At 36.8% G+C, this 14,969-nt stretch overlaps 1 protein-coding gene across 1 annotated transcript in view; it reads right to left on the bottom strand.

The window, feature by feature from the left end:
• The window catches only part of PIK3R4 (phosphoinositide-3-kinase regulatory subunit 4), a 75,157-nt gene that overhangs the window by 13,040 nt on the left and 47,148 nt on the right, over positions 1–14,969 (bottom strand). The window contains exon 13 of the mRNA XM_010380382.2: positions 12,875–13,040. Coding sequence (XP_010378684.1) covers positions 12,875–13,040 — 166 coding nt within the window. The remainder of the gene's footprint in view (positions 1–12,874; positions 13,041–14,969) is intronic.

The raw sequence follows: 14,969 nt of genomic DNA on the forward strand, positions 1-14,969 counted from the left end.
AAAAGTTAATGCATATTAAGTGCACTAAAATACAGAAATGTAAAAACATTTATAACAATACCACCCAGAAACACTATTAATATTTTGTTAAATATCTTTCAAAAGGTTTTCTATACATATTTACACTTGTTTTTTAAAAAAAATCTGTAGTATTTCATATATTTTATCAATCATCTCTCTCTCGTTGTTTTTTTGTTTTTGTTTGTTTTTCTGAGATGGAGTCTCGCTCTGTCGCCCAAGCTAGAGTGCAGTGGCACAATCTCGGCTCACTGCAAGCTCCACCTCCCGGGTTCATGCCATTCTCCTGATTCAGCCTCCGGAGTAGCTGGGACTACAGGTGCCTGCCACCAAGCCCAGCTAATTCTTCTGTATTTTCAGTAGAGATGGGGTTTCACTGTGTTAGCCAGGATGGTCTCAATCTCCTGACCTCATGATCCACCCACCTCGGCCTCCCAAAGTGCTGGGATTACAGGCATGTGCCACCGTGCCTGGCCTAGTTGTTTTTCTTAATAACAGCTTTGCTGAAATGATTTTCAAATACCATAAAGTGCATTTTAAAGTGCACAATTCAATGTTTAGTATATTAACAGATTTCTGCAAAGATCACCACTAATTCCAGGCCATTTTCATTAATTATAAGAAATCAAAAAATAAACTGTCCTCATACCCATTAGCATTCATTCCCTAGTTCCCCCTCTCCCTAGCCTCTGGTAACTACTAATCAACTTTATTTTCTATGAAATTCCCTGTTCTGGACATTTCATATAAATGCAGTCATACATTGTGGTATTTTATATTAAGCTTCTTTCACATAACATAATGTCAAAGTTTATGGTGTGATATGTAATACCTCATTCCTTTTTAGGCTGAATATTATTCCATTGTACAGCTACATCACATTTTGCTCATTCATTCATCTGCTGATAAACATATAGGTCATTTCCACCTTTTGGCTACTATGAATAATGCTGCTATAAACATTTAAGTCTTTGTGTGGACATATGTCTCAAACACAATGCCTACAGGGGCCCAATCAGTATTGTAGATGAGTAAAGACAGCCAGTGACAAGCAGTGGCAGAGATGGGGGTGCCAGTGTGCTTGGTCTCTCACACACACTTAGGCTTTCTCTCCCCATCTCTTTTAATATTGACATATCACCAAATTTACCCTTTTAAAGGGCTTTATAAATAAAGTCACCACATTTTACAACTATCACCATTATCTAATTCCAGAACATCTTCAGCATACCCAAAGGAAACCCTGTATCCATTAGCTGTCTCTTCCGAATGCTCCCTTCCCCCAGCACCTGGCAATTCCTAATCTACTTTGTGTCTCTCTGGATTTACCTATCTGAATACTTAATATAAGTGAAATCATACAACATGTGGCCTTTGGATCTGACTACTTTCACTTAGCATACTGTTTTCAAGGTTTATTCACATTACAGCATGTAGCAGTACTTCGTTCCGTTTTATGGCTAGTTTTCCATTATGTAGATATACCACATTTTATTTATTCATCACATGATAGAAATTGTGGTTTCCATTTTTTGACTATTATGAATAATGCTGCTATGAACATTTGTGTACAGATTTTTGTGTGAACATATGTTTTCAACTGTCTTGGGTATATAGCTAGGAATGGAATCATAGGATCATATGGTAACTCTATGCCTACCATTTTGAAAGGCTACCAAACTGTTTTCCAAAGTTACTGCACTATTTTTACATTCTCACCAGCAATGTATAAAGATTTCAGTTTCTCCACATCCTAACACTTGTTACTGCCTTTTTTACTATAGCCATTGTAGTGGGTGTGAAGTAGTATCTCACTGTGGTTTTGATTTACATTTCTCTAGTGACTAAGGAGCGTCTTTTCATGTGCTTAATTGGTCCTATTTGGAGAAACATCTATTCACATCATTTGCTTTTTAATTGGGTCATTTGTCTTTTAATTTTTGAGTTGTAAGGTTCTTTATACATTTTAAATAATAGATATTTATCAGATATATGATTTATAAGTTATTTCTCCCATTCTGTGGGTAGTCTTTTCACTTTCTTGATAGAGTCCTTTGAAGCACAAAGGTTTATAACATTGAAGTCCCATTTGTCTATTTTTTCCTTTGTCACTTGTGTTTTTCATGTAATTTCTCAGAAATCCTTACCGAGTCCATGGCCATGAAGATATACATGTCTACGTTTTCTTCTGAAAGTTTTACGGTTTTAGTTTTTTCATTTAGTCTATGATCCACTTTGAGTAAGTCTACTGAGATTCATCTTTTTACATGCGGAAATCCTGTAATCCCAGCACTGGTTGTTCAAAAGGCCATTCTTTTCCCCATTGAATTATCCTGACACCTCTGTCCAAAAAAAATGATCATCAATGTATTTCTGCATGTCAGTTCTATTCCATGAATATATGACACAGATATACACATAGACATGATCTATATGTCTATCCTTATGCCAGTACTCCACTGTCTTGATTTACTGTAGCTTTGTAGCAAGTTTTGAAATACAGAAGTGTGAGTCCTTCAATTTGGTTCTTTTCTTTCAAGACTGTTTTGGCTATTCTGAGTCTCTTATCATTCTTTATGGATTTTAGGATTAGATCATTGATTTCAGGATAAGAAAACAGGCAGCTAGAAATTCCAAAGAGATGGCATTGCATCTGTACATCGAGAGGTCTGCCATCTTAATGATATTAAGTATTCCATTGCATGAACATGGGGTTTCTTTTCATTCGAGTCTTCTTTAATTTCTTTCAATGATCTTTAGTATTTTTCAGTATACAAATCTTATACTTTCTTGTGTAAAATTTATTCCCAAGTATTTTGTTCATTTTGATACTACTATAAATAGATGGTTTCTTAAATTCATGTTTGGACTATTCATTGCTACCATATGGAAATGCAAGTGACTTTTATATATTCATCTTGTATTCTGCAACTTTGTTGAACTTATTACTTCTAGTAAGTTTTAAAAACAATTATTGTTTAATTATTGCTAATTCTCATGCTAGCTGCTAACAGAAAATTTTACTTTCTCCTTTCCAATTTGTATGCCTTCAATTTCTTTTTCTTACCCAAATGTCCTGGCTAGAACCTCCAGTACAGTATTCAAATGAAGTGGCAAAAGTGGACATTCTTGTCTAACTCTTAGGGGGAAAGCTTTCAATCTTTTACCATTAAGTACAATGTTAGCTGTAGGGTTTTTTGTGTAGCTGGCCTTTTTTCATTCTTTTCTATTACTAATTGGTTTGTTGAGTTGGTTTTAATCATAAAATGATATTGGACTTTGTCGAATACTTTCTGAGAGTTTGTGAGATGATCGTTTGGTCTTTACCCTTTATTCTATATTATACCATATTAATGGTACATTATACCATATTAATGGTACATTAATTGATTTTCATATGTTGAACCAACCTCATATTCCTAAGATAAATTGTACTTGGTCATGATATTATTTTTTACATTTTGGATTCAGTTTACTATTATTTTCTGGCAGATTTTTACACCTATATTAATTATTGATATTGGTCTATAGCTTTCTTGTGAACTGTTTACCCGGCTGTGGTATCAGATTGACATCTGCCTCAAAGGATGAGTTAAGAAGTGTTCCCTCATTTATTTTTTGGAAGACTTTTTGAAGGATGGATATTACATTAGTTCCCTCTTATCCACAGCATTTTTTTTTTTTTTTTTTTTTTAGACAGAGTCTCACTTTGTCACCCAAGCTGGAGTGCAGGGGCGCAATCTCAGCTCAGTGCAACCCCCACCTCCCGGGTTCACTTTCCCTGGTTTCAGTTACCTGTGGTCAACTGCAGTCAGAAAATATTAAATGGAAATTCCAGAATAAACAATTCCTAAGTTTTGAATTGTGTACCATTCTGAGTAGCGTGATAAAATCTCACACTGTCCTGTTCCCTCTTGCCCAGGACTTTAATCATTCCTTTATCCAGCTGAATACACTACCTGCTCGTTGGTCAGTTAGTCACTTAGTAGCTGTCCCAGTTATTAGATTGATAATCACAAGAAGGGTGAGTACAGAATAGTAAGACATTTTGAGAGATAAGAGACTCTATTCACATAACTTTTATTAAAATATATTGTTGTAACTCTTCTATTAGTGTTGTTGATCTCTTACTGTGCCTAATTTATAAATTAAACTTTATCACAGACATGTACATATATCAATAAACACAGTATACATAAGGTTTGGTACTATCCAAGGTTTGGGGCATTCACTAGGGGTCTTGGATCATCTCTTCCGCACATAAGGGAGAACTACTGTAATTCTTTAAACCTCTGGTAGAATACACCATGAAGCTATCTCAGCCTGGGCTTTGTGGGAGGTTTTTTGATTACTAATTTCTTTATTATTATAGGTCTACTCAGATTTTATATTTCTTCTTTAGTCATTTTCAGCAGCTTGTGTCTTTCTAGGAATTCATCCATTTCACCTAGGTTATCTAATTTGTTGGCATACAATTGTTTATGGTATTTCCTTCATAGTACTCTTTTTTTATTTCTGTCAAGTCAGTAGTAATGTGTCCCCTTCAATTCCCGTTTTTAGTAACTTGAGTCCTCTCTTTTTATTGATCACTATAGTAAAGGTGTGCCAATTTTGTTGATCTTTACAAACAACCAATTTCTACTTTTGCTGATTTTTTTTGTTTTTCTACTCTCTATTTCATTTATTTCCTCTTTAGTCTTTATCATTCCTTTCTACTTGCTTTAAGTTTGCTCTTTTTCTAGTTTCTTAAGGTTAGGGTTAAATTACTAATTTGGGATCTTTCTTCTTTTTTAATGTGAATGTTTACAGTGATAAATTTCCCCTTTAGTACTCCTCTAGATGCATTATCCAAGTTTTAGTATGCTGTTCCCATTTTCATTCATCTCAAAGTATTTTCTAATTTCCTTTAGAAATGTTGGGTATTTAGCCATATGTTGTTTAATCTCCATGTATTTGAGAATTTCCCAACTTCCTTTCTGTTACTGATACCTAGTTTCATTCCAATTTGGTTAGCAAACATACTTTATATGCTTTCAATCCTTTTACATTTATTGAGGTTTGTTTTGTGACCTAATATATGGTTAAATATAGAAAAGATTACATGTACACTTAAGGAAGATTTATATTCTGCTGTTCCTGAGTGGAGTATTCTACTGTTACCTGTTAAATCTGGCTGGTTTGTAGTGTTGCTCACATTTTCTATTTCTTTGCTGATCTTATGTTTAGTTGTTCTATCCATCTTGAAAACAAGCTACTAAAGGCTCCCACTATTATAACGGAATTATCTATTTTTCCCTTCAATGCTATTGGTTTTTGCTTAGTGTGTTTTTGGGGCTCTGCTGTTAAGTATGTTTGTAATTGTTATGTCTTGATGATGAACTGATTCTTTTACCATTATGAAATCTCCTTCATTGTCTCTAGGAGAAATTTGTGCCTTAAAGTTTATGTTCTATCTGACACTGGCCACTCCAGCATTTTTGTTTTGTTTTGTTTTTTAGACAGAGTCTCGCTTTGTCACCCAAGCTGGAGTGCAGGGGCGCAATCTCAGCTCAGTGCAACCCCCACCTCCCGGGTTCAAGCAATTTTCCTACCTCAGCCTCCCGAGTAGCTGGGACTACAGGTGCGTGCCACCATGCCTGGCAAATTTTTTTTTTATTTTTAGTAGAGTCATGGTTTCACCATGTTGACTAGGCTAGTCTTGAACTCCTGATCTCAGGTGATCCACCGCACCTGGCCTAGCTCTTTCTTAGGTACTATTTGCATGGTTTATCTTCTCATTTCTTTTACTTTCAGCCTATTTATATCTTTAAATCTAAAGTGTGTCTATCACACATAGCATATAGTTGGATCATGTTTTTCACCCTTTCTACCAACTCTGCCTTCTGATTACATTTATAAGTTGTGGTTGCTCTGAGAATACAATGAACATCTTAAAATAATCAAATTAATACCAACTTAATTTCAGCAATACATAAAAACTTTGCTCTAATGTCTCTTCCCTCCTCCCTCATACGTATAACTATTGTCATACAAATTACGTATCTACATGTTATAAGCCCACTGACAGTCTTATAATTATCTCTTTATGCAGTCATCTTTCAAAATCAGATAGCAGGTAAAAAGAGTTACAAATAAAAATAATTTGTACTTTTGTATTTACTTATGTTATCTTTACTAGTGCTCTTCATTTCTTTATATGGATTGAAGTCACTGTATCATATTCTTACATTTCAGCATAAAGGACTCCCTTTAGTATTTCTTTTAGGGCATATCTACTGGCAACAGAGTCCCTGTTTTTATTTATCTTGAAATGTCTTAATTTCTCCTTGGTTTCTGAAGGACAATTTTACTGCCACAGAATTACTGGTCGACAGTCTTTTCCTTTCAACACACTGACTTCTGGTCTCTATCATTTCTGACTTAAAAATCAACTTAATTTTATAGAAGATCCCTTGTATGTGACGAGTCACTTTTCTCTCTCTGCTTTCAAAATTCTGTCTTTGTCTTCCAACAGCGTATGATGTGTCCAGGTATGGCTTGCTTGATTTTGTCCTATTTAGAGTTCATTGAATTCTTGGCTCTGCAGATTAATGTTTTCCATCAAACATGAAAAGTTCTCAGGCATTATTTCTTCAAATATTCTTTCTGTCCCCTTTTCCATCTCCTCGCCTTCTGGAACTTTTATTATGCATGTGTGAGAATGCTTGATAGTACACCACAGGACTCTGAGGCTCTACTCATTTTTCTTCATTCTTTTCTTTTTTGTACCTCTGACTGGATAATATCAACCATCTTCAAATTCTCTAATTTTTTGCTCTTATCAGTGGAAATCTGCTACTGAAGCTCTCCAGCAAATTTTTTCAGTTATTATACTTTTCAGTTCCAGAATTTCTATTTTATGATTTCTACCTCTTTATTGACATTGTCTATTTGGTTAGACAATGTTCTCATATTTTCCTTTAATTATTTAGACACGGTTTAATTCTTTGCACATATTTTTAATAGCTGATTTAAAATCTGTGTCTAGTAAGGTTTTTTCCTATGTATAAGCCATCCTTACTTGCTTCTTTGCCTAACTTGTAATCTTTTGTTCAAAACTGTGCATTCAAAATTAATATAATGTGTCAACTTTGGAAATAAGATTCCAAAGCTGTTGCTATTTGTTTAGTGACTTGCTTGGACTAATTCTATAAAGTCTGTATTCTTTGTCATATGTGGCCACTGAAGTCTCTGTTCAGTTAGGTAAGTGGTCATCTAATAACTGGCAGGTGTTTCCTTCAATGCCTTGAACAATTAAGTGTTCCAGCCTTTTACGGAGGGTTTTGTTTATGTTGTGGCACACCTTCAACACTCCATCAGGCATTTTACATCTCTGCTTTAGTCTTAAGTTCTTGCTTGCACAGAGTCTCAAAGCCAGCCAGACATGAGAATTTGGTCTTTTCAGTTCCTTCCTGGGTATGTGCACAACTCTACACATACATGTGGTCTTATAAGGACCCAGGGATAGATCAAAACTTTTCAAAGGCCCATATGGACATCTCATTACCCAGTTCTTCCTTTTAAGCTGTCAGCCTCTTGGTGCCACCTCAAGATGACTGCTATGTTAAATAAATGGTGATGATTATTTTCAACAAGTACCCTGTGAGTAAGAGTTTTCTCAAAGAACAAGGTATGAGCCAAGTCAAATAAAGATGGGCCCTGAAAATGGAACTTTACAGCCAGCTGGCGCAGAGGTCAAATAGTGACAATTCTCTGGAGATGGGCTTCTGGGGAGCTCCAATGCCATTATGACCCCTCCACTGGCTACTAAGGGGCTAGTTTTCATGGCTACCATAGTTATGAGGCTGTTTTCCAGACTACCACAGAGCTGGTAAAGGGGGATGAGATTACACTAAGTTAAAGATGACATGGCTCACTGTTCTTATGGAGAGTCAGGTGTTTTTCTTGAATCCACTTTAGATTGCTGCAAGGCGTTAGCTGATTTCCAAAGTTCTCAGAAAATTGACTTTGACAGTCTTTGCCAGTATTCTCATTGCTTTATGGAGGAACAGTTTACTCTGCCGTTCCAAAATAGAAACCCCATATGCTCTTCTTAAACCTAATTTTAAAAAACACAATTATCAATGTCTTTCACTGATAATGGCTGCTGAACTTTTAGTGTGCTCCTAATTTTTTGCTATTATAAAGAAAGTCAATCTGAACAGTCTTGAAACTAAATCTGAGTTGATTCTTAGTTATTTCCTTAGGATATGTACATCATAAAGGCTTGGATACATATATTGTAAAAAAATACCTCCAAGGAAGAGGCATCAATTGCATTCCACCAGAGGGCACTGTATGAGAGTGCACCTATGGCATTATGAAATTTTCATGCTAGTAGGAGTTTTTGTCTCCTTTGAAAGAGGCCTACATATTCCTTTCATAAGTTTTCTCTTTCATTGTAGTTTATAATATTAACTTAAATGGTTTCTTCTCTTTCTCTTTCTTGCCCTCTCTTCTGTTCCAAAAATTCAATTTCCTAAGATTCAAACATCAGGCCTTTGTTGCCCTTCATAATCCCTTTACTTTATAGTCACTCAAAAACTTTGACTTTCAACACTACTGAGAGACAAGACTAGCTGGACTTCCTAGGCCGACTAAGAATCCCTAAGCCTAGCTGGGAAGGTGACCGCATTCTCCTTTAAACTCGGTAAAGAAATAACCAATCATCTATTGCCTGAGAGCACAGCAGGAGGGACAAGGATCAGGATATAAACCCAGGCATTCAAGCCAGCAAGGGCAACCCCCTTTGGGTCCCTTCCCCTTATATGGGAGGTCTGTTTTCACTCTATTTCACTGTTTTAAATCTTGCAACTGCACTCTTCTGGTCCGTGTTTTGTTACGGCTCGAGCTGAGCTTTCACTCGCCGTCCACTACTGCTGTTTGCCACTGTCGCAGACCCGCCGCTGACTTCCATCCCTCCGGATCTGACAGGGTGTCCGCTGTGCTCCTGATCCAGCAAGGCGTCCATTGCCACTCCTGATCAGGCTAAAGGCTTGCCACTGTTCCTGCACGGCAAAGTGCCTGGGCTCATCCTAATCGAGCTGAACACTAGTCACTGGGTTCCATGGTTCTCTTGCATGACCCACTGCTTCTAATAGAGCTATAACACTCACCGCATGGCCCAAGATTCCATTCCTTGGAATCTGTGAGGCCAAGAACCCCAGGTCAGAGAACACGAGGCTTGCCACCATCTTGGAAGTGGCCCGCCACCATCTTGGGAGCTCTGGGAGCAAAGACCCCCCGGTAACACTACCAGTGACTCCAAAATATGTAACCCTAACACTGACAACTTTCTTTTGTGCCACTCACATTGTTTTTTCACTGTGATAGAACTCCACTTATTTTACTACCACCCCAATTTCAACAAATACCAAATGCATCCATCTCCCCTAAAATTGAGAAGCTGAATGAGCCAGAAATAAGGTAGCACAAGAAGAAAACACAGAAAATATAATGTAAAATACTATAAATAAGTTGAAAAATCTGTGCAAAAGTTTAGAAAAACAGCAATTTTTCAAGAACTAGTCCCAAAGGGACAAACTGAAAGTTTAACTCAAATAAGAAAAAAGAAAATGGCAGAGCCAAGATCTAAGTAGCATAAATCACCAATCATAATTCAGTAAGAAAATCAGGACTGGGAACTAAATGGTCTGCCAACATCACTCCTGGGGGAAACTCCTCTTAGAATGTATTAGCAACATTTCCTAAGAAAACACATTAGTTTTGCTGTTCTTTCCCTGCCACCAGCTGTTCCCCACTTGGCTCTAGCAATAAGAATTGCTTCCTTCTCCCCCACTAGTCAATAAAGGGACATGATAAGGGCGACACACTGCATTTTCTTACACTCTTTCCCAATCCAAGGCCCATGGCTGCCCACAAACAAGAGCAGGTGTTACAGCAAAGCAAAAGAGTAACTGCATTCAGAGGAGATCCAGTCTCCTAATCATACAGACTTCCCAAATTCTATTAAGTCAGCTAAATTGCCAAAATTTGGGGGATATTATTAACTGAAATGGGATACCGAAATAATACTGTCTAAAGCATGACACTGGGATACAGAAAGTATGACTGTAATAAAAATCACTTGAGAACTAACAAGCAGAGTTTTTGCAATTTACCATCTAATAAAGGGGACAATGAATCCAACTGATAATAACAAAGAACCATTTGGAAAACAATTATCAGAAGAGGTTCTTAAAATGCTAATTAAAATGCTAAGAATGGGCTGGGTGCAGTGGCTCACACCTGTAATCTGAGCGCTTTGGGAGGCTGAGGCCGGCGGATCACTTGAGGTTAAGAGTTCAAGACCAACCTGGTCAACAATGACAAAACCCCTCTCTGCTAAAACTTCAAAAATTAGCCAGGTGTGGTGGCACACGCCTGCAGTCCTAGCTACTTGGGAGGCTGAGGCAGGAGAATCACTTGAACCCAGGAGGCAGATGTTACAGTGAGCCAGGGTCATGCCACTGTACTCCAGCCTGGGAAACAGAGTGAGACTGTCTCAAAAAAAAAAAGAAAAGAAAAAAGAAAAAAAAAAAGCTAAGAATGGTTAGGAAAAAAATCAAAAGAATGGTAGTAGCAGGGAAAGAAAAGAGCAGGGATTTAAAAGAAAGGGATAGGAGGGAACATCCTGGTATGATGGTCAAATTTTGTATCTTGAGAAGGATTCAGGATACAGAGGTTTTATTTGTCAGAACTCATGGAATGGTTCACTTAAGATCTGTGTACTTCATAGCATACAAATTTTATATCAAGAAGAAAAAAGAGCTATAAATTAACTGGGTGTGGTGGCATGCACCTGTAGTCCTAGTTACCTGAGAGGCTGAGGCAAAAGGATTACTTGAAACCCAGGAGTTCAAGGTTACAGTGAGCTATGATCAGGCCACTGCACTCTAGCCTGGGCAAAAGAGACCCTGACTCTAAGAAGTAAAATAAAAATTTTAAAGAATAGACTGATGGGAGGTGGATAAATGAATAGTTATAAAACACAGCAAATATAGTAAAATCATTACAAATCTAGGTGGCAAGTACATGGATGTTCACTGTTAAACACTTTCAACTTTGCTTGTATATTTGAAAATTTTATAGTAAAGTGTTGACATAAAAATTTCTACATGGACCTAGGATTCTTTACTTCTTTTTAAATTATCTTCTGACCAATACAACACAAAGACAGAATGAGGAAAAATACAATAATTAAGCATAGTGTAAAAATATAGAGCTAATCAGCACAAAATCTTATCAGGTTGGTAAGTGAAGAGTAAACTTTTAAATTATTTTAGTTATCAAAGATATTTTGTTGTTTGATGATTTTGTGGTTAATTATGGTCAATGAACTTACAAGAAAAGCACCCGAGATTCCCCACATCTTTTTACATAGATGAGATTCAATTCTGATTTCTAGTAGCTTTCTTTTCACACCAAACTAGGCAAAGAACAAATAAGAATATGGTAGAACCGGCCGGGCGTGGTGGCTCACGCCTGTAATCCCAGCACTTTGGGAGGCCAAGGCAGGCAGATCACGAGATCAGGTGATCGAGACTATCCTGGCTAACATGGTGAAACCCCGTCCCTACTAAAAATACAAAAAAATTAGCCCAGCGTGGTGGCAGGCGCCTGTAGTCCCAGCTACTCGGGAGGCTGAGGCAGGAGAATGGCCTGATGCCAGGAGGCAGAGCTTGCAGTGAGCCAAGATAGCACCACTGCACTCCAGCCTGGGTGACAGAGCGAGATTCCATCTCAAAAAAACAAAAGAATATGGTAGAACCAATACAGAGAAAAAAAGAAACAGAAGGAGGATAAACTGCAAATCAGATAGGGACATACTTATAAAGTTGTACAAATCTAAAATACTTATCATAATCACATTTATTAAAATCATATCATGCATATTTACAGTCTTAGGGATTTGAAGTCATAAATTATATCCTTCTTGTCCACAGGAGTGTGGCAATGGTACACTATTTGTTTTCCTTATACAGTTAGCCATTCCATAATTTTTTTTACTTTTCTCATGATCATATTCCATCTAATCCATTCAGCAAATCTTGTTATAGCCAGGATCTGATCGTTTCCCACCACCTCATACTGCTAGCAAGCCACCAGCTCTTGTCTGATTATTAAAAGTCTTCTAACTGCTTCTGCCCTGCTCCTCTTCAGTCTATTCTCAACATAATAGCCAGAATAATTCTGTTGACAACTAACTCAGATCATATCTCTCCCCAACTCGGAACTCTTCAAAGGCTCCCCACCTCACTCAGAGTCAAAGTCGAAGTCCTTTACAACAGCCTACAAGGCCATATCTAATTGGCCCCTCTTACTCCTCCATCTTGCTCACTCTGCTCCAGCCACAAAGACCTTTCTGCTATTCCTCAACCATGCCAAACATGTTTCTTCTTCAGGGCCTTTGAAATGACTGTTTCCTCTGCCTGGAATGTTTTTCCACAAGATATCCACATGGCTTTCTCTCACTTTTTTCAAGTCCTTCCTCAAATGTCACTTTCCCTGTGAGGCATTCTCTGGTTAATTTATTTAAATTCTACCCTACCCCACCTCTACCGCATTTCCTATCTTCCTTTCCAGATGTATTTTTTAACACAATTATTTTTAACCATCTAACACATTCGCTGTTTTACTTATACTTTCATTGTCTCTCACTTTCCAGTAGAAGGTAAGCTCCACCACAGAAGGATTTTTGTCTATTTATTGTTGCTATATGTCTGCTATCCCAAATAATGGTTGTTATACAGTAAGCACTCAATAAACATTTGTTGATTTGAATTAATGAACTGATTCATTCCTGAGCATATGGTACCTGGTAGTGGTGGTCTTCCCTTCCATCTTTTGACTGTTCCAGATTTTCACTGTGCCATCATTTGAACATGTTGCAAAAAGTGAGTGTTCATCAGAGACCCTAATTCGATTCACAGCAGATTTATGCTCATGAAGATGGGCAACTAATAGCCCTTTAGGACGCCATCCTAAGGAAAAGCAAAGGAGGGTATCATAAACTGTAGTTTACAAATACAATCTCCCCATCATCCCCCATTATAATAACCAACAACCAGCTTGCAAACAATCATAACAACTAAAATATTTGGAAGTACCAATAGTTGCCAATAAAGAGTGGTCTATTGGACCATGACAGATATTATTTACTGAGACATCAACTTAGCAATTAAGTGTTGCTTAAACAGCTTCAGAAAGGCAGCCCCTGGGGCCCTTCTCCAGTATCTGACAAGGCACGACAGTTAACTGAAAATGAAGGCACAGGGGTACCTGCTACCTCTGAAATCCCTAACTACTGACTCAGTAGATGGGGTAATGACTAGTCTAGAGAAACTGTGCACTAGGAGGCCCAGTTCCACTATACATAAAAGTGAGACCTTGAGCTACTTATTTAAACTCTACTAACTTTAATTTCCTAAATGTAAAATGAGGGACATATTAGTTAACCCAAAGGGTGACTATATGAACAAATGAGATATATACAAGAATCTAATATTATCCATAGCCTATAGTAAACATCCAAATGTTGGTTGATTCTCTTTTTACTTGAAATCATTTATTCTATGGTATAAACACATTAGTATAAATGGTATTATAAATTACAGCCTCAGAATGTTCATGGACTTTCCAGTACTTTGACATCTATAACCTATGTTTTCTTATGTATATTCTTTTTTTGAGTATGATTAATTTCCTCTAATAAATTATACATGCCCTGGGGCCAGAAACCATGTCTTATCCATTCATGGTTCATTCACAGCACCTAACATAGGTACCTGCACATAACTGTCTTCAATGTTTGATAGCTTCTTTTGTATTAAGTATAACAGTTCATTATATTTAATACCATGAGATTTTAAAATAAAACAGAAAGCTATGCTAAAGAGCATACTGTACTGGGAATCACCACTGTGGGAACCTGAGTGATGATAATGTCATTTTAGAAATGATTTATTTTCACCAAGAAACAAAAATGAAACTGATACCACTGCCAAACCGAGCTTACTCTAAAACGAAAAACAAAATGTTTCCCCTTAGATCTCTGGCTCACATGTGTGGGAACAGTAGCTAAATGTGATTTTTAAGAATATGCTGGATTTGAAAGTGATCAAAAACACTTTGTCATGAAGTCAAATAATCTACCAGGCTAGGCTGCACATTTCCCTTTGGAGAAAATCAATTTCACACAGCTATTCAAGTGCAGAAAGAAAAAAATCAAGAGTCCAACAGTCACTGCACATTTCTTTTTTTTTTTTTTTTCTTTTTTTGGAGCATTATATAATGTTCATGTATTGAAAGACTCAATATTATAATCATACATCTTTCCTCCAAATCTGTAGATCCCAATTTAATCCAAATCAAAATCTTAATAACAGCATTAAAAATAACATTATTGAGATATTCACATACCATAAAATTCACCCATTTTATGTGTACAATTCAATGGCTTTTAGTGTAGTCACAGATATGTGCATCTGTCACCACAGTTAATTTTAGAATATTTTCATCACCTCCAAAAGAAACTCCATACCCTTTAACTATCATTCCCCTATCCCTTCCGTTCGCCTACCCCTAAGCAAACACTAATCTACTTTCTATCGCTCTAGATTTTATGCTTTCTCTTTTATGTCATGAAATGTCTTTTAATGTATTACTGAATGACTGAAATAATTCATGTCATAACAGCAGCAATAATTTTTCTTTTGGGAATATTTTGCCAGTCTGTAGTGTTAGCCATTCTAAAATATGAAGTAGTATCTTATTGTAGTTTTAGTTCACATTCCGCTAACAACTAATGATGTTGATAATTTTTTCATTAGCTTATTGGCCATTTGTGTATCTTCTTTTATGAATGTCTGTTTAGAAGTTTTGCACCATTTTTTTTTTATTATTTTTATTAT

This window comes from Rhinopithecus roxellana, chromosome 1 (assembly GCF_007565055.1).
Source record: "Rhinopithecus roxellana isolate Shanxi Qingling chromosome 1, ASM756505v1, whole genome shotgun sequence".
Classification (NCBI taxonomy): Eukaryota; Metazoa; Chordata; class Mammalia; order Primates; family Cercopithecidae; genus Rhinopithecus; species Rhinopithecus roxellana.